At 30.0% G+C, this 26,793-nt stretch overlaps 4 protein-coding genes across 4 annotated transcripts; 3 read left to right on the top strand and 1 right to left on the bottom strand.

The window, feature by feature from the left end:
• Positions 1–738: 738 nt before the first annotated feature.
• Bfra_002312 (putative chromatin assembly factor 1 subunit protein) lies at positions 739–2,961 on the top strand (the record flags this gene model as incomplete). The annotated part of the gene is made up of 2 exons (XM_037332734.1): positions 739–2,371; positions 2,456–2,961. 2 exons carry the CDS (start codon positions 739–741, stop codon positions 2,959–2,961), a joined length of 2,139 nt encoding a protein of 712 aa, XP_037194862.1.
• Positions 2,962–6,901: 3,940 nt separating this feature from the next.
• On the bottom strand, positions 6,902–8,725 carry Bfra_002313 (putative tannase subunit protein; the record flags this gene model as incomplete). Its single annotated transcript, XM_037332735.1, has 4 exons — positions 6,902–7,547; positions 7,680–7,758; positions 8,236–8,391; positions 8,521–8,725. 4 exons carry the CDS (start codon positions 8,723–8,725, stop codon positions 6,902–6,904), a joined length of 1,086 nt encoding a protein of 361 aa, XP_037194863.1.
• Positions 8,726–17,696: 8,971 nt separating this feature from the next.
• On the top strand, positions 17,697–18,136 carry Bfra_002314 (uncharacterized protein; the record flags this gene model as incomplete). Its single annotated transcript, XM_037332736.1, is given in 5 exon segments — positions 17,697–17,740; positions 17,753–17,759; positions 17,787–17,852; positions 17,906–17,977; positions 18,029–18,136. 5 exon segments carry the CDS (start codon positions 17,697–17,699, stop codon positions 18,134–18,136), a joined length of 297 nt encoding a protein of 98 aa, XP_037194864.1.
• Positions 18,137–25,434: 7,298 nt separating this feature from the next.
• Positions 25,435–26,469, top strand: Bfra_002315 (putative six-bladed beta-propeller -like protein; the record flags this gene model as incomplete). The annotated part of the gene is made up of 1 exon (XM_037332737.1): positions 25,435–26,469. One exon carries the CDS (start codon positions 25,435–25,437, stop codon positions 26,467–26,469), a length of 1,035 nt encoding a protein of 344 aa, XP_037194865.1.
• Between the last annotated feature and the right edge of the window lie 324 nt (positions 26,470–26,793).

Below are 26,793 nucleotides of genomic sequence, written 5' to 3' on the forward strand. Positions count from 1 at the left end.
GTGGATGTGTGATGGGTGAATGTATAGAGATATAAGTCGGGAGGTGTGTGTGTTATTGTGATTGTTATTGTTCGAGTTATGAAGATGAAGATGAAAATGAAAATGAAAGGAATTTGTTAAAGTCACGTATGGTAGAAAGGTATGAAAAATTACTCAGCACCGGTAATGTACATAGAGAAGTCGAAGGGGACTGTGCGTATCAATGTGCGCCACGGGTACTACAGGGACGGACGGCAAATGCCGTAAACGCGAAACCCACTTTAGGAAGACGCGAAGGAACACGATAATGGTGTGGTATTGTACTGGAGAGTGAGAGACGCGTTGCGAATTATACTAGGGATTGAGTGATATTGACAAAGTTTTCCATTTTTGACTTTGAGATTTTGACTTTGAGAACGTGGAAGAAGGAATTTGACGGGTGGGTTTTTCAACGGATATTTGAAAGGAAAGGAGAGGAGAAGAGAGGATTTGGAGGGGATTCAATTGATTGATCAAGTTGTGGTTTGTTGCCGTTCATTCAGTACTACGATTCGATACGGTACGGTACGGTACGGTACGATCTTTGAGATCTGTTCCTTTAAGTTAAGAAAGATCGACTTGCAGATTTTAGATGAAATTTGTTGGGGTTTCGTGGAAGAACGAATAGCGACGAATTGCTTTCTTTCGTCTCGATCCACGACGACGAATTCAATCGGAACGAAAGCTGAGAAAGGATCGAGAATAGGAATAATTGAAATCATGGAGACAAGGAGGGGATCACCAAGTTCGGGGCTGAAGAAGAGGGATTTCGAGGAGAGCTTTGGGTTGATTGAACCTTTTCATCTCGAGGAGGAAGAGAGGAAGAGAATTGAAGATATGAATTCGCAGGCGGATATCGATCCTCCTCTTCCGTCCAAAGAATCTGCAGATGAATCGGAAGCAGAATCCACAGCCGAATCTTTACCCACTCCACCTGTCAGCATACAATCTACCAAGCGCGAACGAGAGAGGGAAGTTACGCCTGCGGAAAGCACTGTTAGTTCGCTGAGTGATTTGGGATCGCGGAGTACGCCGAGTTTGAATGGGGGATCGCCAGTGAGGGGGTCGGCTTTTGCGGCGTTGAATGGAAATGCGAATGCGAATAAGATGCCGCCGGCGAAGAAACCGAAATTGTCGTTTGCGGAGAAGGAGGCGAGGGCGATTGAGAAGAAGTTCAAGGAGGAGGAGAGGAAGATGGAGAGGGAGAAGAAGGAACATGAAAAACAGGCACAGTTGGAAGAGAAGAGGAAGAAGGATAAGGAGAGAGATGAGGAGAAGAGGAAAAGAGAGGCGGAGAAGGAAGAGGAGAAGAAACGAAAAGAGGCTGAGAAAGAGGTTGAGAGAAAGAAAAAAGATGAAGAAAAGGCGGCGAGGGAAGAAAAGAAGAGATTGAAGGATGAGGAAAAGCGTAAGAAGGATGAAGAAAAGCAGAGAATTGAGGAGGAGAAGAAAAAGAAGGCGGCAAGTCAAAAGACGTTATCTTCATTCTTTGGAACGCCAGTTTCAGCAAAGACTTCAAAGGATGATGTATCGACAAGTCCTGCTTCAGCAAGTCGTTCTATGGCTCCAATTCCTATGACCTCGACGACTTTGACTCCGAGTAAGAAGGAAATCTCACCATATGACAAAATGTTTCCGGCTTTCTTCGTTCAGAGTGGTGTTAGGTTGGCACCGATCAATCATTTTGCGGGAGATGAGGAAAGATCACAAATTGTACAGTCTACAATCGATGCGTACATATTGGGCAATCGAAGTCCGGGAAGAAAACGAGCGTTTGACGCCATAGAACTTTTCCATCTGTCATCAAGCAGTTCATTAGAACGGGGAAAATCAATTGTACCAGTTCGCGAAATCATGGCGGAATTATCTGGCAATCCTACAAAACCCATCGACCTCACCGCAGACTCACAAAATTCTCAAATCAAACGTACCAAAGCTCAACTCAAGGATGTTCCTATGAAATTCCTGAAATTTCAGGAAGATGTTAGACCTCCATATCAAGGTACTTATACACACATACCTATCAATGGTATATCGAAATTAGCACGCAATCCTATGAGAAGGGATCTCCCGAATACGAACTACGATTATGATAGTGAGGCGGAGTGGATTGAAGATGAAGATGCAGAAGATTTGAATAGTGAGGGGGAAGAAGATGAAGAGGGTCTTGATGATGCAGAGGATATGGATGGATTCCTCGATGATGAAAATGATGACCTATTGATCTCGAGACGTGCCATGGGTGGTGTACAGGGGGATTTGGAGCCTGTTAGTACGGGATTATGTTGGGAGGATAGGAAGAAGAGGAGTACGAATGTTAAGATGATGCCGTTTAGGATGGAGTTTATTCTTGGTAAGCTTTTTTGCTTGGAACTTTTTTTAACGCTTGTTTTTCGTGTCTCGACGGATATCTGAGATAGCTACTGATATCAAACAGATCCAAAAATGAAATCTATAGATCCTTTCTCGACACAATATTGGGACCCAATCGTACCTCTATCTCAAACAGGATCAATGGACCCTCCACGTCTTCCTTTAAAATCAACAAATACCAACGCCCGCCAAACTTCACCATCTCCTCTAGGCTCTACGTCCAATAACAAGAAAGTCTCCAACCCCAATCAAAAATCCACACCGCTATCTTTCTTTGGCACTCCGGCCTCTTCTACTACAACTACATCTCTCCCAATCCATCAAGGTCAAGGTCAAGGTCAAGGTCAAGAAGCAAAAGCAGACACGAAACCGAAAAAATACCTCCCGGACTCGGATCTCCCGGCGTTTAAAGAAGCAATTCAGGGAAGTGATTTGAGTAAGGTGGGGTTGGTGGAGGTGTTGAAGAAGAAGTTTCCGGGGAGGACGGGCGGGGCGATTAAGGCGACGTTGGATTTGGTGGCGAAGAGGGTGGGGGGGAAGGAGGCGGAGAAGAGGTGGGTTTTGGTTTAGGGAGGGGGAGGGGGAGGGGGAGAGAGTGCATGGGTGAGGAGATGAATGACTAGGAGGGAGTACAAGGACGCTAGTTGGAGCAATATGATTGCATGGCATGGTATGGCATGGCACGAAACGAAATGGAGGAGTCTTGGGCGCAATACATAGATAGCTAATTGCGGGCTGTTATCTTGCTATTATCTTGCTACGTGTATGTTTTGGGACTGCATGGGATGGCATGGGATGAAATGGAATGGAATGGCATAGAATGGAATGGAATGGATTGGTCGGATGTATAGTGATGGGTGGGTGGGTGTAAGTGTCTAGAATTTTAGTCAACTTTGCTTGCTTACCTACTATCTGTGAGTGAGTGAGTGAGTGAGTCAGTGGGTGGGTGAGTGATTGATTCACTTGTTGATTGATTTATTTATATATTCATATATTTATTCATGAATGCCGGGGGAAAGTGAGGAAAGTGAAGTGGGTGATGGATTGAGTGATGGATTGAGTAATGAATTGAGTCATTGATACATACTGTGCTCATTTTGATGTAGTTTTATACTAGAAAGGAAGTAGCAGTAGTAGTCATCCACATTTTTTTGCAGGATACGGATCCCGTCTCACTCTTACATATATACATGGTCGACCAATTCAGATCGATTCTCTCACGACTATCATCTCCAAATTTTCTTCAAAGTTTTGGGAGATCCAGGCTCAAGGTGTCAGTAGCGCAGTAAGTAAGAGGGAAAACGGCCATTTTTCTGTACTAGAGGTTCTTATCTCGCTGATATGTGTGGGATTCCCGTTTGCAAGAGTAGATGGTAATTTGTGATGTCTGAGAGTAGCTCAAAACTCGATATGAATTTAGCGGTTCAAGCTGATCTTATAAGCTTGAATCTTGTATTCCGAGGGTTGATAATTGAAAAGTCTCTGGATCTCCACGGTACACATGATTGTAGAGGGATGTATCTCTTGTGGTGTTCAATAATAGCTTCAATTGATAGTGGAAAGTCCCAACAGGGATTGGGTAGAAAGATGTTGACTAGTTAGTCTTATCTGCACATTAATTGATATCATTTCTGAATAAGTACATTCATACGCTTTCAATTCTCATAGGAAATGGCATCTTACTCAAATGAGAGACTATTGCCAGACTCTCGCGCTGACTACTTTCGAATATGATTTCACTACTTCGCTAGTGGTTCTTGTCAAGATCTGGAGCGTAAGTACGACATGAGAGACCGGAGCAAAACAGAGATAGATTCAACTCGAAAATTAGTAAAGATCCAATGTCATAACCCGATATCGTGAATTTCAAAAATTGACCTTGGCCACTATCACGAACTATTCTCTATCTTACAAAGCACGCTCTATCAAAACCGTATTCCAATATTTGACTTTCATTGCCGATGCGTAAGTATCGGCTACATGGCCACACCCCACCACACTGTCCGGTATTGCTGAGGGAAGACCTCGAATTCGTGTTATCTCAAAAAACTCCCAACACAAATTGTAAGATGCAAATCCTATCCAAACATAAGTATTACTCATGATTCGTGCTGATGCATTACCAAACCAGAAGCAGATTTTTCAAACTAATCATCGGCAAAGATCTGTGAAGAGCAGAGACGTTCAATTCTCGGATCTCCAAGTAGGGAATGATCGTGAGGCTATTTCCACGATTAATTTACTACTTAGCACTAACTTCTGAATAGCTAGAGTGAGAGCCAAGTAATCATCTTCATTTTGTCTTGGGACTCCATTGTCCCAAATCCAATTGAACAATCAGGAACACCCATTACGCGAGGGGGAGAGCGAGAAGAAGACTGAACGGGTTTCTGGCCTGCAGATGAATAAACTGATCCTCGTAAGGAAGTTATCGTAGCATTCGGTTATCCCAATTCTGATTTCACATTTTAGAACCACAAACTCCGAAACCAGGAGCTGAAATGGTCGTTCCGTGACCGGGAACGAGATCTCTTTCAGCAGCAAGAAATGGTCGTTTCAGAGGATCAGTGGTGCCTTTGGGCAGAATAGTCGACCTGTTGGTTTGCTTCAAACTCGAATGGTAGTGATAGGGGTTGGAGGGGGAGGTGAGAGGGAAGGTAATACAGCGTTAGTGCTTTGATAAATGAAGCCAGCACTCTCTCATATAAGGGCAAATAAGATATATTTTTGAAGTCAGGATGAGATCAGACTATTTTTGACATTTCTCTTCGTCTGTCGAATCATTTCGACGTGGAAAGATTTTTTCAGGCACCAACTCAGAAGTGCCAGAGGTTGAGTAAGAGTTCTGGAACCTACTCATCGCACATGTAACGATTTTCCTACTGAAACCTTCAATTATTCACTTTTGAACTCCCCATCGAATCACTACACTCTTACATAAATTTGTAGAATTTTCTTTGAAGCGTTTTCATGTATTTGAATTATGTACTGTGAAAAAGGAGGTCATACAAGAAAGCCTTTACCTATATTATACAACCATAAGGTAATTCTAAATAGCTATATATAGCAAATAGAGCGGATTATTATATAGTGATAGTGAGGTAAGAGAATTCAGAGGTTTTATAGTATATATATAATCAAATTTAAACAGTCGAATAGAGAGTAAGAAGATAGATTACTTTTTTAGAGCCTATGACAATAAAGATTTTCAAGGTTGTGTGAACATAGGTTCAAGTCAAAGGCCTTTATAGTCTCATTTAAGCGAAAGCGAAGGCTAGCTCTTTCAATAGCCCTTGTATATGAGCTCTTCTATTTGTAATTAGTTAGATAATTGATCTTTTCATTATTATACCTTTTTCGGTTTGAGTAGAACACAGAAGACATAGAACCTAGATGTAGGGTCTAATTGTTAATATATATTTAGTCTAATAAACTATCTTAAAGAATAACTATGACATTTTGCCTTAAGAGAACTGTGTGATCAGGGTACAATTTATCCTTAGAATCTACAACCACAGGATTAAAAGCAAAGTGCTTGTAGAATGCTTTGATATACTAGCTATGTACACATGATCATATATATACGCGGACACACATATATACAATCGCATTGCGATTGAGTGCGATTCGTGATAATAACAAACTATCATACAAAAATTGAATCTCAAGCAGAATTCTATAGACACTGTCAGATAGAACCAGAATAGAATCTGGATAAAACTTAGAATAAACAAAATAGTTATTCTATCTCGTGGAGTAAGTAGATAAACAATTGAGACTTGAGGTCGAATTGTTATATCTTTTATAAATTAAATTTCTAATAAAGGAAAAAATTAAATTATTGTATTTACGGCAAATTACTCTCATATCCCCCAAATGTTGATTGATTACTCTCATGCCTTATAGAATCTAGTCATCTTAAGCTAAATTCTACTCTCCTATTATAGAATCTACTCTCTTCCTATAAAATCTAGCCTTTCAATATTGGATCTATTTACCCCCTTCTATTATAAAATTTATCCTAAATGGACAGAATCTAGCCACTTTAGACTAAATCCTGTCATAGATTCTATTATAGATTATAGAGAGTATATAAATAAATCATCTTACAATTTTAGAGCATGAGAATAATTGAATAGCTTTTGAGAAGTATGAGAGTGATCTACCGTTGTTTTCAATGAGTTATCATTTCCTTATCAGAATAAACCTTTCTTAATACTTATCACTAAAAAATCTTTGAAGGAATCGCTAAGGCTATCCTATTACTCTGACTAACAACCATCATATCCAGATCTCAGATTTATACAAAAATAATTGAATATACAAATGATTTACATATCTATATACACAGTTGGAAAGCCAAAAGCCTTGGAGATTATAATAATACAAAGTCTCAAGCATGACAATGAAATTTATGACTTCCTTTTACAAGGCACTTATAATACATCTGAATTCAATCTCTATAACGGCGCATCACATCTTCTACCTCACCGAATCTTGTGTGTCCCATTTAATAAACTGGGATCTTAAATGCTGGGAAGGAGTAAGTCCAGGCCTCAATAAATCTCGCGTCATTGACACAGTCAAATCCACTGCTAGTGTTTGAGTGAAAAAGAGGACGAGTTGGCCATTGGCAGAGGCTCACAGCATCACCTTCCACGGCACCACCGCCAACAGTGGTGTTAAGAGCAGTAGGTTTAATACCTTTCTCGACCCAATCGATCATTGTGTGTATATTATCCTTAGGGTATAGACCATCGGGTTGTAGAGTGTTTGCTCCACAGTGAGTTGCACCAGGGATCAAATAGAATTGATACAAATCAGCAAGGGCAGCAAGACTGTCATCTTCAGACAAATCTGGATACATCACAGAGCGAAAAGATTGCCAGTAGTGGACTGATGATGTAGTGGGAATGCTTGGGTCTGATTCGCTATGGTAATGAAGAAGTTTCCCTTTTGAAGATTGACATGGAGTGAGATCGGGAAGAGTAGTCTGCAAGCTATCGTAGTACTTGGCCATCCCGGTATTCATCCATTCTATCATAGTATCGTATATAACATTATCGATACTAAGTAAATTGTCAATGTTCAACAACTCAATCAACTTAACAATGTATTCGCTACCGGTGGATGGGATATCAAGAACCCAAGAATCGCTATCAATCGTATTAAGTCTCAGCATCAGAAAGCTCAGCACCGATTTGCCAAGAGATATAAGCACGCTGGCCTTTAGAGTTGAAAAGACCATTGTAAATAGCTTGAGCAACAGCGACATCCTCGGTACCCACAGTTCCATCTTGCGCTCGTTGGTAAGTAGTGGTGCTACTGGCAACTTGGCGCTTGCTGAAACCAAGACCAAGGGACGTGCTATTCTCAGCAGCGCAGTAATTGGATTGTCCGACAATTGAGGTAAAATTGAATTCGAGTGAACATAGATCTGAGCGAGATATAACACCATCCGCTCTTCCATCCAATGAGTCACATGCAGTAATGATAGAAGTGATAATTTTATTCCATTCGTATGGAGGGGGATACTATGCCAAAGTTTGTTCTACAGCTGGAAACATATAAGTAGTTTGCTACTGACTATAGTGGAATGCGGAGGTATTAGTGATAGCTTTATTGTATTCTTCATTCCAATGTTGAATTCAACTTATACCTTGATATTCATTATCTAAGCATCCTTCGAAATAGGTGTAAAGCTTGGTGTTGATGGATATGTTGTAGATAGCCTTGGTACGTGCTTTTCCAATAATAATCATCTCATCTATAGCCTGGTATCTGAACATGTACAGAGAATATGGTCAGCTTTATTGGTACTTCAAGCCAAGTTCGATCATTAACTCATGGTAGCAGGCCAGTTAATAGTTTCATTTGCAAGCAAGGCCGCTTCATCATAGGCAGAATTTGCATTATCATAGCCAGCAGAAGTCATGCCTCCAACTGCTCCATATATAAGACCACCAAGTGGATCGGTAGAAAGCAAATAAGCCTGTCCTCCTGGAACATAGAAACGATTCTCAAATGCGGAAGGAGCAGGAAGAGCACAATTGATGAAGACCGAGTCACTTGAACCACTGTGGGTATAGTAAACGGTTGCGTTACAATAGGTTCAAGTTCCGGTTGTACCTCCACCTCCTAAGACGGAATCGGTTGCATTATAAATATTTGCTGATTTAAGCGATGGGACCATGGTGATACCAGCAATCCCATCGGTGGGTAAAGATGCCTCTGAATTGGCAACAGTACAAAGTTGAACAAGTGATTCCGTGATATTAGTCGCGGCACTAGCGCACGTTGCAAAAGTAGCGAGCGCTGTGATTGAACGTCTCATGACGAGTTGTTTAATGTTAGGAAATGAATGTAAAAGTTGGCTGTGATGGTTTGGTTTCTATGTAACTTTAATGAACATATATAAGTATTCAACTGATCGAATTGAAAAGCATACGCGTTAATCATATTCAAACCAGTATTAGTTGAGCTTCAACGTAATCCCACAGGGGATATAGTCCGAAATCGCCGGTATTATCAGCGTAGTATGGATGAAATCTGAATAACTTTCAAGGGTTGATATCTAGCACGCCAAGCATTATTGAAGACTGGAAACTCTAACCAGCAAACCTTAAAGCTTAAACTGAAGAAACCATATTTTAGGGGCCGAATTTATGAGACAATTCCATGCAAAAACACGCGTTCGAAATGGAACTACGAAGTCGACAACATCAGAAGATAGAACATAGTATATCGTAGAATAATTGCGTGAATGCCGGGAGGGGGTTGATATCCCCTGTCATTCTTTCTTAATTGTGTACATCATCTATTTGCTTCAATAACTGCTTTACGTTGAGGTGGTGGATTTGGAAAAGATCGTACCAGTATATTTTATAACTTGTAGAAATTGGAATGATAGGTAGTACTTTGATTTATCCAAATCATCAAGTATATTTCAAAATAACGGCACTTCAATTCGATAGAAGGTGCTCTTGTCTCTCTATTCTGAATGCTATGATATGAACAAAATGCTTTAGAAAACTCATAATCGTAGGCCTACTAGTCCCCTCTTTTTAGCCCCTCTCATCGATTCATTTAAAACACTCGATCTCCAGAGGGAGTAGGTTCCCTTGAATGATCCTTATAAAATTTATATATGTTTTTATAATTCAATAAATTTCTAATTAAAAGTTTCATTATGAATGAAAAAATAGTATATCAAAAGTGTCACGGATCGCACTCAATCGCAATACGATCGCTTATATGCATATACACGTACATGCACGATCATATATATATAGCTAATATATAGAAACGCTCTATAAACATTTTACTCTCAATTCTATAATTATAAATTCTAAGAATAAATTATATTCTATTCTTATAGTTCTTTTAAAACAAAGTGTTATATTATCTATAATTTATTATACGATTGTATAGCTATTTAATAATTAATCAAATAATATCTTATAACTTAATATTTTTTTAGATAAATTATATAAATTTGATATTATTTATAAGAAAAAGATTTATTTTGAATAATTCTCAATGAAAATAATTTATTAATGAATATACAAATTATAAATATTATTATTATATCTACATTTATTAATTCTAATATTAATTTATTTATATTAATATCTAATATATAATAGTCCCCAATTAGCCCATCTATTCAATTCGATTGAAAGCAGACTTATATAAATGATAACAATATCGTTTTTGGATTTGATATTAATTTTAATAAAAAAGAAAAGAATAAGAAAAAGGGAATTATTTATCAATCTCAAGATAATACTATTCAAATTAATACTCAAATATAATTAATTATAGATTAAATATAGATACTCAAGTTTTTATAAAAATAAGTTATTAGATTATAAGCATAAATTAATAATATTCAAAGTATTATTAATTTATCTTATATTATTTTTCAGCAATCTTATATATCTTTTTTTAAAAAAAGCGGAGTCTAGATTTCTAACATTTTTATAAAATTTATTAAATAGAATACTTTTATGTTTGGAAAAAAGAAAAATCGTTTTTAAGAATATATTTTGGAATAATCTTACTTTTATTTAGAAAAGAGTATTTATTTACTGATAATTATATTTAATTATAATTTGTTATTTTATTAAATATTCTACTTTCATTTTGATATTGTTTTTATAGAAAAATCATATATTCCAAAACTCATTAATCTCTTATTAAAACTTAAAGATAATATAAAACTAAAAGTAGGTTTATAGTAACTATTAGTTATAAAACGATTAGAGCTATATACAATATCATTTGTTTTGGAATTACAATATTAATCTTACATAACAAATCAAATAGAAAAAGAAGCTTAATAATATCTATACTCTTTATATACCTAAATCCCCCTTTTAATAAGACTATAATTAATTGATAAGCTCATAGCAATTTATAAGAATCCTATCAAAATCGATTATATACAAATTGAATATAAATACTAGATTATATCTAATAATGCCCAAAAAGGTAACTTTATATTATAATATTAGAAATTTCAATTGCTTGTTATACAAGTGGAAATCACTAATAATAAGATTCTCTTTTACAATTTGAAAAGAAAAATATTCGATTTCCTTTAATAAGCTATTAATCTTTATATTAAAGATTATATTACTATTAAAAACCTTATTAATAAATTTATAGAGATTGATGAACTCAAAATTATTATTCGAGAATATAATTATTATAAATAAATTAAAGAAACTTCAAACAAAAAAGTTATTAATAGTGTTTTTATATAAAGTATATTTAAGAGTACTTTCTATATATATAATAATTTTACTCTATTTCCTTAATCTCATTTCCAAAATCCCTTTTATACTTCAAATGGCTATATAGGAATCTTTAGATTAGATATTATTTTGTTTTTAGGAAACAATTTCAATTATAGTACTATATCTCTTTTACTAGAAGCTAATTATAGTTCGATTTTATATACAGACAACTTTATTATTATGATTAAAATCGAAGAAACTAGAGAGAATAAAGATTCTCATAAAGATTTCTATAATATTGAGAAGGATTTGAATTTAGAAGTATAAGCGGAAGTTATTAAATCTATTTATAATACTGAAAACTAATATTTAAATTAATATGCTTAGATAGAAGTTTTTTTCTAAATATAATTTGAAATATAAGATTTCTCAATTTAACAAAATTAATGGGAGATGATTTTATAAACCTATTTTACATATTTTCAAAGAATAAATATTTATTTCAAACTCAATCTTTTATAAATTCCAAAATAAACAATTTCGCTTTTATTAATAAGATACTTTTTATATTACTATTTCCTATATTTAAATCTTGTTATTTATTGCTTAATCCCTCTATTGAAATCAAAAGCTATAATAGTACAAAAAATAAAGTAATTATTTATTATATATTTCTTAATTTTATTATTAACACTCGATAATAGTTCTATTTATTATTTCTTATTATCAATTTAGGATTATATAATATAATCTTAGGCTGTATATAGCTGGTAAAAACTCGAGTTAAGGTAGATTATTTTAATCAAAATCTCAATTAGTCTATAGAACATTCTTTTATTATTTTATTATTAAAAAATATACCTTTAATTAAGAATAATCTTTAAAATTATAGAATCAATTATTTGAAATAAAAAAACACAAATAATCAGAATATTTGATTGAATTAAATATACTATTAACTAAATAATAAATAGTAGAGTATAATAATAATTATATTAAAAATATTTATTATATTTCCAAAAAAGATTAATATAATAAAAACAATATTTATTAAAGCTTAGATTTTAGTTAATTTAGAAAAGAAATTTGTTCTTAATCAAATATCTATTTAAATAATATACAAATCTTTTTCTCTTTATATCTCTAATATATTCAATATTTGTATACTTAAGTTAATCTAATTCTAATTCATTTGTAAAAAAAATAAAGATTATAAGATCTTTATAATTATTTATATAAAGATCAATAATATTATTTTACTTTACAAATATAATTAAGAAAAAGACTACTATATCTCAAATATAATCTCTAATTTGAAAAGTTTGAAATCAAAAACTTTAATAGCTTTCAATTATATCATTGTAGATATTGAGATAAAACTATTGATTCCCAAAGTTTATCAGCAATATCACTAAGTATTTTCCAAATACAAATTGAATATCCTACCTCTCCTTCAATTATATAACCACAAAATCATATTGAAAGAAAAAGGCGAAAAAGCCTTTAAATATAATCCTCTATATAAGATATCCCTCAAGCAGCTTAAAATCATTAAAGAATATATTATCAAAAATCTTATAAAAGGATTTATAAAATTTAGCCAAGCTTTATTTATAATACCAATTCTCTTTATAAGAAAGTCAAATGAAAACTTAAGATTTTATATAGACTTTCAATTATTTAATTCTTTAATATATAAAAATAGATATCCTCTATCTCTTATTAATAAAATACTTATATAACTTGCTAATACAAAGGTATATACCAAACTAGATATTCGACAAGCATTCTATTATATTTATATAGATTCTGCTTTCGAAGAATATATTACCTTTTGTATTCGATATGGTTTCTATAAATACAAAGTTTTATTTTTTGAACTGACAAACGGCCCTGCGACTTATCAATAATATATAAACAATATTCTATTTGATTATTTAGATAACTTCTGTATTACCTATCTTAATGATATACTAATTTACTCTGAAAACGAAGATGAATATGAAGAACACATTAAATATATTCTCGAATAATTTGAGTCTATTGGCTTACAAGTAGATCTCAAGAAATACAAATTCAATATCAAATGTATTAAGTATTTAGATTTTATTATTTCTATTGAGAGAATTGTTACGACGGATTAGTAACAGACTGTAGAATCACCAACGTATAGGCTATAATAATATTATAGGCCTTAGTGATTTAGCTATAGTATACCGGGGGACACTAGGCACCCAAGGAAAGCCTCAAATATATATATAGTATTAGTCATAGAATACCCTAGAAACCTAGAATATAGTTCTCAGAACAATAGATCCTAGAAAAGATAGAATACAATAAACAAAAAGGCTTTACTAAAATTAATAATATCCCAAAGAATTAGCCCCAAAACAAAAGAATAAACTAGAACAATAGAAATTATAGAACAAATATTATATAATCAAAAGCTAATCAATTTATTGATCAATTTGCCAATCAATTTGTCAATTAACTTCAATATAAAGATCTATATAAGGAATAGGTTTTATTATAATATAGAGCTTTATGCTCAAGAACAATTATTAGTTTTATTATTATAGTTATAAGAATTACAATTAGTTATAATCTTATTGAATTCCTATTTAAAGTTTAGTTTAAACTATCTCAAGAGATTTCTAGATACTTCTATATAACCCTAGAGGCAGTTCCTGTAACACTTTGAACACCTTTTTTGCTTCAAGTATTGATTCAATAAATCATTGCTAAATATAGTATCCAGAAATGTTGTTATAAATTAGTCTACATTAGCAGCAGATATTATTGACATTGAGATAGCTAATACTCCAAAGGAGATTATTATTAATGAAACTCTTAAGATAGTCTTATTAAATAAATATCAAGATAGTTAATAAAAACTTGATACTTTTTTCTTATAATTAGAAATCTATTTTAGATTTAATGAAAATAAGTTTACAGTCACAGAATCCAAGAGTATATAAATTATATTCTATTTATAAGAAGAAGTAAACAAATGGATTTAATCATATTTACAAAACTATTTCGAATATGATAACAAGGATTATATATAATTCACACAAATAATCTTCAACAGTTTTGAAGGTTTTAAAATAGAGATTCATAGAATCTTTAGGAACTTCAATAAGCTAGAGGTAACAAAAGATAAAATCTTTAATCTCAAGCAGATAGGGTTAGCATTAAAGTATACTATAGAATTCCAAAGATATACAAAAACAATTAAGTGGGATAATATTACCATTATAAATTACTACTATAAAGAACTCAAATTAGAAGTTAAACTGGAATTAAAAAGATTTGTTAAGAATACAAATTTGAACAACTTAATCCAAAACTTTATTGAATCAGATAATCATCTTTATAAATATTGACAAAGTTAAAGATTATACAAACCCTAGAGAAATCAAAAGTAAGAGCGTTATTACAAGAATAAGGGTAGATTATATTATAATCCATAGAGATATAGAGACCCCATAGAATTAGATGCTATATATTATATATCTAGAAATAATAATTAGGAAAAAAAATGAAGACGAGAAAATAACTTATGCTTTGAATATGGAAAAGTAGGGCATTAGATAGCCAAATATCGAAGCAAGAAAATAGAAGATAAGAAGGGCAATTTTAAGGGTAAGTTTGGCAAGGGTTAACTTAATATTATCTTTATGTTATAATTATATATCACAAGTATAACAAAACTAGTCACGCTATCACCAGTATATGAAAATGAATTCGAAAAAGAAGAGGAGGCCGAGTACCTTTTATAAATAAACAAAAACCTATAATTAGGAGAATCATAGTCAATCCAGGAAATTGATTAATAGAATTATTATATCTGGAAATTTGAGGATATGGATAAAGGAACTATCAATAAGGATCTTAGTGTAATAAATGCTGAGAAAGAAAAAGCGTACAAGATGAAATATATCGATTAGTACTAAATCCTATAGCTTGGGATTATTACAAATACATTCTTTATAAAGAGGATTAGTGGAGAGCATTTTTAATAGCCAGATAAAGAAAAATTATGGGAAATATTCTATTAATATATATTCGAATAAAATAAAAACAAGAACTTATTCCTATATCGAAAAGTTGGAAAAAAATATTATATCCAAGCTTAAGCCATATTATTATTATTAGTTATAGATATAATAATAAAAGTTATTTAAAGGAACTATTAATATATTTTATAAAAAGACTTACTTAATAATAGAATAAGATTAGGAATAAACACTGTATATCTAAGAAAAAAAGAATCTTAACAAATAATATTTACTAATAAAATTACTCAGAATAATAAGAATAAGCAAGTTATATTACAATTGAATATTACAGAATAGACAGAACAAATCTATTACAAAATCAAGATAAATGGATAAATATAAGTTGTTATAATAGATTCAGGGGTTATAGGAAATTTTATTATACTAGAAACTATAAAATACTTGGGAGTTCTATTTCAATAGAAACAGAATCCCTATTAATTACAATTAGTTGATGGATAACTAGTAAGATTTAACAGGAATGTTTTATAGGAGATATAATTAGTATAAATAAGTATAATCTAATATTCGGAGGTTATATAGTTTGACATTATGCTACTAGGCTAATAATAGATTATTTTAGGGATGTTATGGTTAAGGGTATATAATCTTATAATAGATTAATCACTAGAAATAGTGATATTTGATTAGTATAAAAACAATTACAAAGATATATTCAAGGTATCCATAAAACATAATATACACTAAAAAGAATTAAACACAAGCAATATAGGTAATATAAGATATTTAGTTTAGGATTCTTTATTAAAAGTAAAGGTTAATATACTTTTTTTATAAATACAAAAACCAACGACACAATAAAAAATTGTAATCAAAATAAAAAAGTCTATGATACTAGAATAGTACAAAAAATATAAACATGTTTTCAAGGAACTAGAGATTTATAAGATTTTATCAAAATATAAGCCATAGGATTATAAAATAATATTAAAGGAAAACAAGATGTCTATACACACCCTAATTTATTCAATATCAGTGAATAAGCTAAAAACGCTCAGAAAATATATCAATAATAATTTAGCTAAAGAATGAATCAGAGAATTCGTATTCCAAATAGCCAATTCAATTATATGGGTACCTAAGAAAGATGGGTTTGATAGATTAGTTATAAACTATAAAAAGTTTAATATACTTACAAAAAAGGATCGATATTTATTTTTATTAGTTATGGAATTAAAAGATCAATTAGGCAAAATAACAATATTTATTAAAATGGATCTACACAATAATTATTACTTGATTAGAATAAAAAAAGACGAAAAATAAAAAACCGCTTTCAAAACCAGATATGGGCTATACAAGTATTAAATTATACCATTTAAACTAACCAATATACCAGCTACTTTCATAAAACTTATAAACAATGTGCTATTATATTATCTAGATACTTGTTGTATATGTTACTTGGATGATATCCTAGTATATTCAAATAACAAGGCCCAACATATTAAGGATATTAGTAATATTCTTGAAAGTTTAGTTAAGACTGATTTATTATACAAACTAAGTAAATGCGAATTTTATATTATAGAAACAGAATTCTTAGAATTCATTATATCAAGCTAAAAACTCAAGATAAGCAAGGATAAGATTAAGACAATGCTTGAATAGAAGTAGTTAATTATAATTAAGGAAATATAATCTTTTCTAAAATTCATTAACTTCTATAAAAGATTTATTAAAAGTTATTTAGGGATTACTATATTCTTAACTACATTAACCAAAAAAGATTAAGGAAATTTCGAATAAACTACCAAGGCATAGAAATCATTTGATATACTTAAACAAGTAGTGACAAAAAAACCAATACTATTGATTTTCGATTCAAAAAAAGAAATCATAGTGGAGATGGATTTTTTGGATTTCGCTATAAAAACAGTTTTGAGCTAATTGGACCAAAATGAGAAATAACAACTAATCACATTCTATTCTCGAAAACTATTTTTAGTCAAACTAAATTACAAAATATATAATAAGGAATTATTAGTGATAGTTGATGTATTTAGAGAATGGCAAATTTATTTAAAAGAATCAAAATATATAGTATAGATATATATAGATTATAAGAACTTAGTTTATTTCACTACAACAAAGCAATTAAATAGATAACAGATTAAATAGTTAGAGACTATGACTAATTACAATTTTAAGATTTCATATATTAAAGAATCAGAAAACACTAAAACGAATACTCTTAGCCGAAAATCAGAATATTAGGAAAATAAGTCATACAAATCATACACTATATTTAAGAAAGAAGGTGAATCACTAATTTATAATGTATTACAACTTACAGTTATTTATGTATTGGAAGATAATCATCTCAGAACCAAAATCCAATTATATTATGACAAGGATGCTATAGCTATATGTATATATAAAACAATAGAATCAGGATTCATTATAGTAGATAATATTATATACTTTTGAGGAAAAGTATATATTCCAAATCAAATGATTAAAGAATTTGTGATAGAACAATATGGGTTGCTGGTATATGGATATCAAGGAATTACAAGAATATTTGTAAGAATATAGAAAACCAGTTATTTCCCACAAATGAAAACAATAGTTAAAAAAGTTATTGGAAATTGTGATATTTGTATATGTAATAAATTATTACGATATGTGTTGTATAGTTAGTTCTAGATTCTAGATATACCTTTTCAATTATAGAAATTCATTATATAGAACTTTATAATCAAATTATTACTCTTAAAGAATCTTATTATAGGAATTGAGTATGATGCAATATTCAATATAGTAGATAGGCTAATGAAATTTATATATATAATACTATTCAAAGAAATATAGGATACTGAGCAATTAGTATATATATTTTTTAAGATTATAATAAGTATATATGAAGTATTAGATAAGATAATCTCGAATCGAGATAAGCTTTTTATCTTGAAATTCTAAATTACCTTATTAGTACTTATAAATATCAAAAAAAAGTTATTAATATTTTTTTATTTACAAATAGATGGTTAAACAAAAAGAATCAATCAAACAATAGAAGCATATCTTAAATACTATATAAATTATCAATAAGATAATTGGATAGAGCTATTACCCATAGTACAATTCGTATATAATACATTAGAAACGGAAATTACAAAAATCACTTTAGTACAAGCTAATTTTGGATTTAATTCATAAGTATATAAAATTCTGATATTATAAAAAATCAATACTGAATTAATAATAGTATAAATCAAATAGCTAAAAGATCTTTAGAAATAATTAGTTTTTAATCTAAAATTCATATCTTTCAGAATAGCAATATATTATAATATAAAACATAATATGGAATCTATATTTAAAAAGGGGAATAAAGTTTATTTGTTATAACAAAATATCAAAATCAAGAGATTAAGTAATAAATTCAATTATAGGAAACTAGGATTATTTAAAATTGATAAAATAATAGGAATAATTAATTATCGATTGAAATTATTAAATATAATGAATATCCACCTAGTATTTTATATATCCTTATTTGAACCAATATTATCAAAAGTATTAAATGCGCTATTTATAGAAATTGAATTAGTTAATCCAAATGTTATATACAATGTTGAAATAATATTAAATTGTAAATATATTAGAAATAAGATCAAATATTTGATCAAATAATTAGACTACTTATATTCGGAAAATATATAGGAATTCAAGAAAGATCTCAGCTGTTCTGAGAAACTATGGGCATTCTACCTGAAGTATTCATATCTGTTAATAAAGCTTTAAGCTCTGCCTTAGATAGTAAAGGTAATAAGGGATCGAAAAAGTTAAAGGAAAAAGAACCATTAAAAGTAGGCACAATAGTAATATTCGCTGATTTTTTTTCTATATACTTTTTTTCCAATTTTTCCTTTTTTAATCATTTATTTTCTTTAGCTAGATTGAGCTTTTTTAGTATATAAAAATCTTAACAAATTATTTTCTTTTTATATTTATAAAAAAATTCTTATTATTTATATAATCGAAGAATCTAGATATTAATCTTTTACAATTAAACAAAAGCTTTTTCTTTCTCTAAATATAATAATTCCTACTATCACTTTAAGGATTTATAATTTATAGACATTTTTGATTCAAAACAATAACAACCTTTTTTGTGATGAATATATTTGGCATAATGTTGTAATAAACTATTATTAATAATATAATGATGATTGAATTTGATATACAAATTATAAGAATCTCTTTTAATATTAGAATATTTGATATAATGAATCAAGTTAAGAATATTGTAAACAGAAATTGTTTGTATAGTAGATATAATAAAAAAGAAAATATTATAATTATTTAAATAAACAAAAGGGAAGATGTACTAATATAAATACTTGGGATAAACATTAGGTTAAGAAGAGAATAATATTACAATGGATTAATAATAGACTGTAGAATCATTAATGTATAAACTATAATAATATTATAGGCCTTAATGATTTAATTACAATATACCAGGAAACACTAGGCATCTAAGGAAAGCCTTAGGTATGTATATAATATTAGTTATAGGATATCTTAAAAACCTAGAATATAATTTCTAGGATAATAGATCCTAAAAAAGATAGAATATAGTAAATAAAAAGACTTTATTAGAATTAATAATATCCCAGAGAATTAGTTTTAGAATAAAAGAATAAACTAGGACAATAGAAATCATAGAATAAGTGTTATATGATCAAAAGCTGATCAACTTATTGATCAACTTGTTAATTGATTTGTCAATCAACTTCAATATAAAGATCTATATAGGGAATAGATTTCATTATAATGTAGAGCTTTATGCTCAAGAATAATCATTAGTTTTATTACTATAGTTATAAGAATTGCAATCAGTTATAACCTTATTGAATTCCTATTTAAAGTTTAGTTTAAATCACTTCGAGAGATCTCTAAACACTTCCACGTGACCCTAGAGGCAGCTCCCGTAACAAGAATACAGATTAATCTAGAGAAGATTAAAGTGATTGCTATTTGGACTTATCCCACTATTATAAAAGATATCTAATTATTTCTAGGTTTTTATAATTTTTATTATTAATTTATTAAGGATTATAGTATAATAACAAAACTTTTCCACAAACTTACAAAAGCGAATATTAAATTCCATTTTGATGAAATTTATTAAATTACGTTTGATATATTCAAAAATAAACTCATCTCCACCCCTCTCCTATAGCATTATAATTATATATTATCCTATATATTGGAAACTGATATATCCAATAGTATAGTCGCTAATATACTATTTTAGAAGTATAGTAATAAATAGCTATTAATTGTCTATTTTTCGAAAACGATAGTTGCCATTGAATTAAACTATAAAGTTTATAATAAAGAAATGCTTATAATTATCAAATCCCTAAGCTACTAGAAAGCCAAACTTGCTGAATCCCTGTATCAAATCAAAGTATATATTAATTACAAAGCTCTTAAATATTTTATATTAATCAAATAGCTAAACATTTGTTAAGCACACTAAGCAGAACTATTCATTAATTATAACTTCATTATCATATACCATGCTGAAAAGAACAATCCCCTCGTAAATACACTTATATACCATACCAAAGAGTTGGATTAATAAAATAATATTAAGAAGAAGAATTATTTATAATAATTTATTAAGAATAATTAAATGAATACCAAGATTATACACAAATCTCTGTAGTAAGATCTAGATGTAATTGTAAACATTGATATACATATAATCACCCCGCTTTTCGATATCGTAAATCGAATTATTAAAGTAAATAGATTCTATCCGAATTTAGAAGCTCTATATATACAAATTACCAAAACGCATAAGTATCTCATATTCGAGAAAGGACTTTTGCTTTACAATAATCAACTTTATATATCAAATATCAATAATCTATAAATCTACCTAATTTACAAAATTCATAATTCAATCTCAATTGTATATTTTGATATAAAAAAGATATTTATTTTTTTAACAAAACAATATTATTAGAATAAAATAATTCAAATTATAGAATAATATATATAGAACTATTATTAATACAAATATAACTTTATTCCAAAAGATTATACTCCTAATCTTTTATACTCATTACTTATTCTAATCTGAGCTTAACAATATATCATTATGGATTATTACAATTTCAATAAAAATAAATACAATTACAATAATATATTTATTATAATTGATCGATTTATTAAACAAGCAATTTCTATATCTTATTACAAATTGATTAATTCAAGAGATTAAGTCCGTTTATACTTATATTATGTTTATAAATACTACAAGCCTTTAGAATCTATAATCTCTAATTGTAATCCTTAATTTATATCAATTTTCTAGGAAGAATTCAATAATATTTTAGGAATATAAATTAAGTACTTGATTATTTATTATCCGCAAATTAATAATTAAACTGAGATTTACAATTAATATCTTCAGCAATACTTATAACCTTTTATAAACTATTATTAAGATAACTAATCCAAATTCTTACCAATAATAAACTATACTCAATTTATACTTCTATACAAATCTTTAGACAGCCAATTTCCATATAAAACTTTATATAGCTATCTATTTTGCAATCCCTGGGATTAGAAACTCAATTCAACTCCACCAACCAACAATCTGAATATAACTGATACTAAAAAATATATTAAATATAATAAACTAGCTTTCAATCAAGCAAAAAAGAATATTTTATATATATAAAAAAAGATATTTCAATTAGTCAATTCGTATCACTAACTAATAGACTTCAATATTAGAGATTGGATATAATTTAATATAAGGGACTTTCTAATATAATAACCTTTCAAGAAACTGGATTACTTTATTTAGAGAAAATTCAAGATTATTGGATATACCAGAGATTCTTTTAAATTAGATCTATTACCAATTATAAAAGTTCACCCAATATTTTTATTTAATAAACTCTACAAAACAACTAATAATTCACTTCCCAAATAAATCCTTGAACCACCACCTTTAATAAATATTATCAATAATATTAAATAAGAAATAGAGCATGTTCTTGCTATTAAGAAAATATATAGATAGTTTAAATATAGGATATTATGATTAAATATTGATAACAACCTTATCTAATATTTTACTTCTAATTTAAAAACTATTCTACACCATCTCTATAATTTCTATTTATAAAATTCCATTTTATTAAAACCCTCTGTACACTTATCAAAGTGGATTTGTCTCTACAAAAATAAAAAGAATAATTACAATTTTACAAATAATAATCAATATATAAATAAAAAAGATCAAAAAAACTTTTTTAGTTTATTATTGTAATAAAGAAAATCCTAATCTAACAAAAGGTTAAAAACAACTAAATAAAAACTGAATTGCTAAGCTAATATAATAAAGAAAGTCTTTTCCCCTATTCAATAAGTTTAGATCAAACTAGAAAAAAAGTCTCTATAAGTATTAACGGTTATAGTTGAATAAGATATAATAGTAAAAACTGGATGGTTTAAATCGAAATATTAGTTGAGTTTTTAATTAATAATAATAATAAGAATATATATAATAATTATAAGTTTAAAGATAAGGTGACTTTTAGTTGTAGTATATATGATAATAAGATTGAGCTTATATTTAATTTTATTTAATTACTTGTAAATTACTAAAAGCTTTGTTTTTATTTAAATTATAGCAAGTTGATACTATTACTCTAATTTATTTCCTTATTTTATAGTTTTGGTTATATAATATTTTATATTTTCCTAATTAAAAATAAAAAAAAGTATTTTTTTGAAATATGATTCTTTAGCTTTTTCTGTAAGTTGAGTTAGATAAAAGTTAGTATTGCTATTAATCTCAAAACAATTAGTGCTTATTTTTGCTATATTGCTGTATAGGGCTATAACCAATTGGTACTAAAGAAATATCTTGCGAATATCCCTCTTAGATAAGTATTTATATTTATGCTTGTTGGTTAAGTAAAGTAAGTAGTAAGATTAATTAGATAATTGGTTAGGAAGTTGATAGTAGATGTTATTCCTTTTATTAGAAATACAATTGTGAATATAGTTAGTATAGATTTAGTTGTTCTTTTAAATATATTATTCCTATTGTGATGCTGTTTTCTTTAATAATCTTTTACTTAAAGATTCTAATTTGTTAATATTAATAAAACCAATGCTTTTGTGACGGACTATATCAAATTTATGACTAGATTGATTTTGGTGTAAAGCCTTTAAGATCTCTTTTTCTGTTATAATATTTCTATCAACCCCAAATTCGCGAAAATAATATATCACTATAGCCAACTTATTAGTGAACTTTGTTTTGTAATCTTTAATATAATCGATAAATAGATTGTATTCCTTTTTCAAATTTTGTTTTAATAGATAATAAAATGGATATATTTATTAAGTATATCAAAGATCAACTTTATCTTTAAGTATATTATTCTTAGTATCTATAATTGTATTTATTAGACAAATTGATTACATATCAAGAATAAATAAAAGAAAATCCCACTTATATATATTCTTGTAATCTAGTTTGCTATTACTACCCTCACCCTTATTAGAGTCCCTTCTATCTTTATTATTATCCGATTTCTTTACAAAAACACACTCACTTCGCGCAACAGAAGGGATAGATCCTTTTTTTGTTATAAGCTATTAGGAAAATATATTAATATATTAAATATAAAAGACAAAGTAAATAATTTACTATTATATATACTACTTCTAGTTATCTTAATTGTATTAGTAACAATTTACTCTTACTATTATATTTTGTTAATAGTATTAAAGGTATAACAATAATAAAGAATAAAAGAGAATAAATAATTAAAAAGGATTTTAAAAGAAGAATAGATTTGGAAGTTTTATATACCTCAAAAGATTCGAGCTGTTATTAAACTATAAAATAATTTCCTTTGCTTTTCATATACCTTCCTGTTATAAAAAAAAAAACTTATATATACATTTATTTATTATATTATTTGATTAGATAATAATTGATACTATATTATAATTACTGATTTGAATATTAAATAGATAATTATAAAGCTTGAGAACAAACTTTTCTAAAGAGGGGGATAATATTACAGATTACATTTAATTGTAATATGATTGTTTATATACATGTATATATATATATATAATTATGTGTATATAACTAATATATAGAAACACTTTATAAACACTTTGCTCTTAATTCTATAATTATAGATTCTAAGGATAAATTGTATTCTACTCTCGTAGTTCTTCTAAGGCAAAGTGTCACAAAAAGTATACTATATTTTAAAACTCTTTATTAAATCGAATCATTAATACTTCTGTATACAGATTATATATAAATATAAAAATACTTTTGAAATATAATACATCTTTGATTCATAAGTTTTGAATATTCTTTCAAATTGTTTTTCAATTTCAAAGTAATAGAATTCTCATAAATATTGTTGGTTTTAATGAATTCAATATGCTGTCACGGATCGCGCTCAATCGCAATGCGATCGCTCACGTATACATAGCTAGTATATAGGAGCGCTTTGCTTCCTATTCTGTAGTTGTAGATTCTAAGGATAAGTTGTACCCTGTTCTCGCAGTTCTTTTAAGGCAAAGTGTCATATGTACTAATTTTCTTATTTGTAGTAAGAAATATCAAAGCTTTTGATTGATTATATAATAATACCTAACTGATTAAATTATTTCATATGACTTTTATATATTTCATAGTAAAATTTTACGAGGACTGTTTAAGAAGAGGGATTGTTCAAGGAAATTTATTTTCTTTGGAGGGTCGGAGGTTTTAAGTGGGGTTCGCGGGGAGTTAAGAGGGGGGCTAGTGGACGGCCCTCCAAGACTTAGAGCTACCCAGGTAGTTTGCGTGAGCTGGCGTGGCTGGTAGATCAAAGCTCCCAGGAAAGTTCTGAAATTATTAAAGTAAATTAATTCAACCCATTAATTTGAATGTTATTCCCTGATATCCCCTTGAAAGACTACGTAATCAAGACCACTTGTCGAGAAAGCTGATGAAACATTTTGAAATTCGTAATGGACTGTGGCTCTTATTTGTTTACGTAGATGTGCTATCCAAATTCTGAGGTATATGCGTACTGACGCAGCTAGGATACAAAGTGTATATGTATGTGTGATATGAACCATTTGACATTGAATGCCCAATTGACTTGCTCCTTTCTAGTGCATCACTCATTGACTGTTCTTAATCGAAGCCCGCTGGAATGCGTCAATCAATCTTCGCCGGCCTTGGGCTAACCCTAATTTCAGGCCTTCAGGTCGCCGCAGAATTCCCAGTAAGAACTGTTTATCAATTTGCGTCCAACGATACTTGGTTAGAAAACCTTGTTGTTCGATCCGATGGGGTCATTCTTGCTACCGAGATTGGTCCACCTGCAAGACTTTTGGCTTTTGATCCAACCCAAGAAACCCCCGAAAAGCAGGTCGTCGCTACCTTTACCAACGTTTTGGGTCTCACTGGAATCACTGAAGGTGCTCGCAATGTTTTTTATATCACTGGCGCCAACACTACTTCTGCTACCATTCGTGATCCACCCAAAAACGCTACCCAGGTATGGCGTGTTGATTACTCTGGTAACACAACGGAACCAGTTATAACTCACGTCGCAAGCCCCACTTATCCAACCATTATCGACTTCAATGGCCTAGCCGCATATAATGAATCCATCATCCTCGCTTCTGCCAGCCACGACAATGCCATCGCTGCCGTCGATGTTGAGACTGGGAGAACTTGGGTAGCGTTTGAGGATGATTTAATGAGCAGTATCAATGGTATCAAGATCCAAGATGGTTATATATATTGGACTGCTGGTTCCGACTTTTGCCGTGCAGAGTTGTACTCCAATTTTACTATCAGTACTGCTGAAGTGATTGCCCTCGGCTCGGAAGACGGTTCCTCTTTAAACTTTGACGATTTCGCCCTATCCCCCAACGGCTGGAAGACCAATCAAACAAATAGCGAGGGTCATAAATATGCATACCTCGCTACATCCGTTAACAACTCAATTATGGAGATCAGCTTCGATGCTAAGACTGGTGGTAATAATGAGACTGCTATTATTGCTGGTGCTCTGGACTCAACCAAAATTGCTGAGCCGACTGGTGCCGCATTTGGTCGTGCCCAAGGTCAACTCAACAAGCTGTACGTTACAACTGGTGGTGGTAGTGGAATGAATGTTGATGTGGATGGTGTCGAGACTGCAGTAGGAGCTCAATTGCTTGAGATAACCCTCGCCTAGAAAGCATTAAGCTGTATAATTTACTGTTGACTTGAAGATTCAAGGTTATTAGACTTTTAGTATAAGTCAATGCTAGAGCTCTTTGATTATTATAATATTCAATAATTATTACAAATTAAATCCAGAAAGTTTTGACGAGTTTCTTACTACTAAAATAGAAACAAAAGTACCTAGAGATTTCCAAAGATCCAGCCTATCGTTCTTTCAAACCACAACGGAATGAAGTTTCCCTTTCGAATCGCCGAGGATCTTGTACTTGACCCAGCACCATTCAATTTTCGTTCAACGGATAAACTCGAGAGGTTTCTTTCAAAAAGTCATGAA

This window comes from Botrytis fragariae, assembly GCF_013461495.1.
Source record: "Botrytis fragariae strain BVB16 chromosome Unknown tig00000012, whole genome shotgun sequence".
Classification (NCBI taxonomy): domain Eukaryota; kingdom Fungi; phylum Ascomycota; class Leotiomycetes; order Helotiales; family Sclerotiniaceae; genus Botrytis; species Botrytis fragariae.